This window comes from Penaeus japonicus, unplaced genomic scaffold, assembly GCF_977035675.1.
Source record: "Penaeus japonicus unplaced genomic scaffold, GWHDUDI00000001_assembly GWHDUDI00000034, whole genome shotgun sequence".
In the NCBI taxonomy this organism is placed as follows: Eukaryota; Metazoa; Arthropoda; class Malacostraca; order Decapoda; family Penaeidae; genus Penaeus; species Penaeus japonicus.
Window position 1 is genome coordinate 7748735 of NW_028234436.1, and position 5692 is coordinate 7754426.

General features: G+C 39.8%; 1 protein-coding gene across 1 annotated transcript in view; it reads left to right on the plus strand.

Moving 5' to 3' along the window:
- LOC122266360 (putative glutamate receptor) overlaps nt 1-3759 on the plus strand; it is a 12232-nt gene extending 8473 nt beyond the window's left edge. The window contains exons 6-10 of the mRNA XM_086530747.1: nt 146-319; nt 813-1024; nt 1682-1899; nt 2205-2452; nt 2898-3759. Coding sequence (XP_086386873.1) covers nt 146-319; nt 813-1024; nt 1682-1899; nt 2205-2452; nt 2898-3105 — 1060 coding nt within the window. The 3' untranslated portion in view covers nt 3106-3759. The remainder of the gene's footprint in view (nt 1-145; nt 320-812; nt 1025-1681; nt 1900-2204; nt 2453-2897) is intronic.
- The last annotated feature ends 1933 nt before the right edge of the window (nt 3760-5692 follow it).

Below are 5692 nucleotides of genomic sequence, written 5' to 3' on the forward strand. Positions count from 1 at the left end.
TGTAAGTAGATGTAGTAGTACGAGTGATTTTCTCTGAGTTCATGGTCGTCTTTGGGCATGTTTATGTCATTGTCGTCAGTATTCGCATATACTTTTAAACAAATTACTTTGCACACCACACCCTCTTAACGATCTCCATACACAGCTACACTTGCTACCACGTGAAAGACAAGCAGTTCGGCGCCTTCGTCGACGGAAAGTGGACAGGGATGGTGAAGGAGGTCATGGAAGGAACAGCTGATATTGCCGTGGCTAACCTCGCAATTACGCAACAACGAAGCACTGCGATACAGTATTTGACTGGGATGATCTCAGCAGGGTGAGCAAAAGCTGGAGTCGATGATGCTGTTTTCGGGTGTTAGTTCGGTTGCTGTTTTGTAAGTAGTGAAAATCAGAGCATTAGTGAAATCTATCAAATTCGGATTCTGTTTCATCTATTCTCTATATTCTTTTTATCTACTTCCCTCTCTCTTGTGCTATTATATTTTTCGCTCTTGGACTTTATCCTTTAATTCTCTTTCCCCCCTCTCCTTTCCCTCCTTCCCCCATCTCCCTCCCCCATTTTTCCATCTGCTTCACTATCTACAACAAAACATGATTCCAAACCAGAAAAGAAAAGAATCGTACTAAGGAATAAGAATGGAAATTTTGCATAAAGAATAAATATATAAATATATTTTTATTGTATTTTTTACTGGGAGCTGTAATAGCACTGCCTGGATCAATTTGCTTGTTTACTAATCTTATAACATGTTCCAAACGATTGATGACATGTGTATCCTTTTGTTAATCCCGTGATTCCATCCCTCCAGCTTCAGAATAGTGTTAAAACGGCCGTCCAATGAGGACTACATGTGGACCGTTTACACCAAGCAGTTCGACCCCGGCGTCTGGGGTTCTATGGTGCTCGTCGTAACAGCCGCAGCGCTGTGCCTTTACCTCGTGTCTCGACGCTCTCTTCAGCAGCAGAATGCATCTCTCTCAGACTCTGCTTTTATTGTTGTGGGTTTTGTGTTTGGCCAAGGTGAGAGGCTGCTGCCACACGAGAAACGCGTTGACGAATTATGCAGATGTTTCGGATCATAATGATGATGATGAAATGAGTATTAATGGTAATGACGATGCTGATAACAATGATAATAACGATAATGCTAATTATTATGAGGATAATAATGACAATAATCATGATAGAAAAAATAGGGATTATAATAATAACATCAACAACAACAACAATAACAATAATTGAAATAATAGGGAGAATGATATTGGCAATGAAAATGTGATTATAATGCCCGTAAATGCAGCATCAGTAATCATTCAGATGATTCTTATTGTGTATTGTTATCATCATATCAGCGTAACTATTCCAGACTTATGAACTCCGTATGTGGTTCTCTATTATAAAGTAAAACAATCCTTATAGTCAGAATAAAACAAGAGCTGATTTCTCTTCAACATCTTCAATCTATAGACTTGCCCTGCGCGTTATTATGATCACAACCCCAAGCCTGAAGTCAGTCATTTATTGACCACATCTCTACTACCGCCCGCTCGACAGAATTGATAACAGTAATGATAATATAGAACTTACTGATAAAAAGACAATGGCGATACTAATTCAAGATGATATTACTAATAGAAAACGAAATAGATAATAGCGATACCGATCTCTCTTCTCCAGGTTCTCCGTTATCTTTCCAAAATGTCGCAGAACGCACGGTGGTCCTGACGGTCTTATTCTTGCAAGTTGTCACTCTCGCCTTCTACACGAGCAACTTGGTCTCGGCACTCACCGTAGGACCCTCACTTCCTCCTTATAAAGACCTCCAGGATATTGACCAAGAGGCGTCCCTGACGTTTGGATTCCTGAAGGGGTCTTCAAATGCTAATGATTTTCGTGTATGGGTGATATGGACTGTACAGATCTTATTGATGTATATCTATTTGTAAAATGTTTTAGTGAGTTTTATCTTCCATTTTCTATTTCATGATTATCTTTATGGCATAATCAGTTTTATTTCACATGAAAAAGGGTTATGATTTCTCCCATTTCACTTGCGCAAATTTCTTCTTCGACCAAACCATCATATATTCCAACTTATCATGGCACCGCGTTCATCAAGACTAGAAGATCAGCATCTATACTTAATGAATACGGTCCTTATACCCCTAATAGACAGCTGATATCCCGATTCATCCCACAGGACTCGAAAACCCCACTTTACCAAAAGATATGGCGGAGCACGAAGGACGAGGACTTAGTCACGAGCTACACCGAAGGGATGGAGAGGGTGTTCAGTGAGCGATATGCTCTCATGATATGGGAGGTCTTCTACTCGCTCAACTACGGCCAGGACTGCAGGGCGTTCGTGCTGCCGGTGTCCTACTTCCCGATTTACACGTCCTTTGGTCTGGCGAAGGAATCTCCTTTGGTTCCTATAATGAACAAAGTGTAAGCGGTGTCAAGGATTCTTTTTGGTTTCTCGTGTATAGTTCTCACTTTCTAAAATTTTCATGATTCCCATGTTGTTCAAGATAAGGACAATGATATCAATGTTAAAGGTTATGATCTAACAGTATCCTCATCAACCTTAATCTACCCCAATACTCACTCTTTACTACAAATATAATCTCAGTCCACTGAAAAATATCCCGGTTCCCCCCCAAAATGCATAACGCTTAAGCTCGTAATGTTTCTAACAAACCAACTCTCCAACTGTAACTCTAGGCAGAAGCATTGCCTCCTTCCTTCGCCGCAAGTAAGGCTAATATTCAAACAACAATCTTTACAGTAATGGTACAATAACAGTAAAAAGTGCACTACATTCGAGAGCGAGAATGACAGGAAGAAAACGAAAATAACAATCGCAACGCACATTTCTTTTTCTCTTCTGCAGAGTCCTCGACATTCGCTCTGCTGGACTCATGAGGAAATGGTGGCTGGAACTCAGTGTTGACAAGAGCGACTGCAACGCCCTTGCAACGGCGCCCATCGAACTCAAGACTGTCCTCACGCCCTTTCTCCTGTTGCTCCTGAGTTTGGTGGTGTCTCTCTCGGTGTTGGCCGTCGAGAGGACCTGCCACTGGCGAGCGAGGCGACCCTAGCTCGGCCTGTTCAGGATGACCACGGTTCCAGTGTCGAAATGCTTTCTTTGTTGTGGTTGTTGTTGTTGTTGTTGTGCTGTCACAACCATTGGTAGTAGGAGTATTATTATCAACGTTGATGTTATCATTACTATCATAATCGTGTTATTATTGCTCTTGCTTTCGCTATCATTATTATTGTTGCAACTGTTATTATCATTGATCATTGTTATCATTGTTTTTATTGTTACTATAGTTTTTATTATCATTATCATCATTATTAATAATTATATCATTAATAATTATATCATTATCATTATCATCGTTATCATCATTGTTAAAATGTAATTTTCATGTTTTATTTCTTTATCATTACTATTGTCATTATACTTAATATTTTCATCATGATTATTATTATTATTATTATTATTATTATTGTAATTATAATTATTATCATTATCATCATCATCATTATCTTTATCATTACTGATTGTTGTTATTATTGTTATTTTTATTACCATCATTATCATTATCATTATTATCATTGATATTAACATTATCATCATTAGTATTACCATCATTATCATCATTATATACATTGTTATATTATGATCCTTGTTGTTATATCTTTTATGATTATTATCATTTTCATTCTCTCTTTCTCTCTGCCTCTCTCTCTCTCTCTCTCTCTCTCTCTCTCTCTCTCTCTCTCTCTCTCTCTCTCTCTCTCTCTCTCTTTCTCTCTCTCTCTCTCTCTATCTATCTATCTCTCTTTGCTTCATTCTCTCTCTCTCTCTCTCTCTTTATCTCTCACTCTCTCTTTGCCCCCCCCCCTCTCTCTCTCTCTTTGCCCCTTTCTCTCTCTCTCTCTCTCTCTCTTTCTCTCCCTTTCTCTATCTATTTATCTCTCTTTGCTTCATTCTCTCTCTCTCTCTCTCTCTCTCTCTCTTTCTCTCTCAATCTCTCTTTGCCCCCCACCCCCTTCTCTCTCTCTTTGCCCCTTTATCTCTCTCTCTCTCTCTCTCTCTCTCTATCTATCTATCTCTATCTATCTCTATCTATCTATCTCTCTTTGCCTCATTCTCTCTCTCTCTCTCTCTCTCTCTCTATTTTATTTATTATTAGTGTCTTGATTATTACAATCATTACTACTATCATTGTCATTAACAATATTATTATTACTATCATTATTATCATTACCATCATCATTATCTTCAGCATCATTTTTCCTGATACTATTATCTTCATTTTTATCGGTATTATTATTCTCATTGTATTCTCATTTTTTAGTAATCATGATGATATTTATATTGCCACTGTAATTTTCATTAATATAATTGCTACAATACTATTGTCATTATCATTAATATTTTTTTATAATCATGATCGTCGTAATCATCATCATTACTATCGTTATCTTAACATTATTATCATTTCTACCATCATTAGTACGTGTATTGATGTTATTATCATTAATTTTATCATTGATGTCACCAACATAGATGCCACCATTATCACCAAATTAGTAATCACCAAATTAATTCCCCTTCGCTCTTTGGTTTATACCTGTGAAGGAACTGACCATCTGGAGCAGGGATGGAGTGGTCCTTCAGGGAGACTTCCTGTCGGGTCTTTCAGTTCGTGGGCCGAGGGCCTTGTGAAAAAGAAAGGAAAAGGTGCGCACATTTAACCAGTAACCCGAGAGCCCAGACGTCCCTCGCTCCTCGTCAATCCGCGGTCATCGTTACACTCACACGCCCGTCACGTCACGCCTGTGGGTGTCATTAGAGTTCACTTCGCACTAACAGAGGCCTTTAGTATTAAAAAAAGATAATAAAAAATAAAAAAGTAAAAAACTCAAATGTCAGGGTTTTTTTGGCTTGTTTAATTTAGCCGTTTAGATAAATGTTGTAGAAGCTACACAGTCTGTAGTGCATTACCCACGCACAGGCTTTCGCAGCTCCTCCCAGGTTTAAATCTGGGATATGTCTCCTTGACTGCGCCTTGGGTAGCAGGGAGCGATGTATCAATGCAGGGGACGAACATTTAAGTCATCCATGATTTGTAGACGATATTGTTCAACACTCGAGGCCAGATTGAGCAAATATAACCACTTGGTGAAGTGTTTGTTGTGGTGAACGAGTTTATATGGTCGGCATATCGAGCCCCGTCCAAGCTCGTGAGTTTCCACTGTCGCCTGGCGGTCACCACCAAAGTCTATATACGCCACCGTGCCTGGGCAACATGGTGGCTAAGGACCAAGCCCAAGTCGAGTCAACACTCGTTGGCACATTCACTCACGAGTCAGCACACGCGGACACAGCCGGGCTCGCTTCTGTGCATTTAAGCCCGGCGGCGCATCTGCTCCGTAATCCTAGCTTATCCTTATCCTTAATGAGCCAGATACAACGATGCTTTGTTGCTCCAGGGGAATGTACACCTGTAGTGATTCCCCGAGATACTTCCCTTGCCCCAAAGTGAATTCCCGGTTGAATTCATGGTAACGTGAATCCCGTCCTGTGTAGGGGTAGGCTGCCACCAGCTGATAAGGGATCAGCACCCGTGTATGTGCGAGACAGTCGAAGACGTGTAAAATGTATGTTATGTA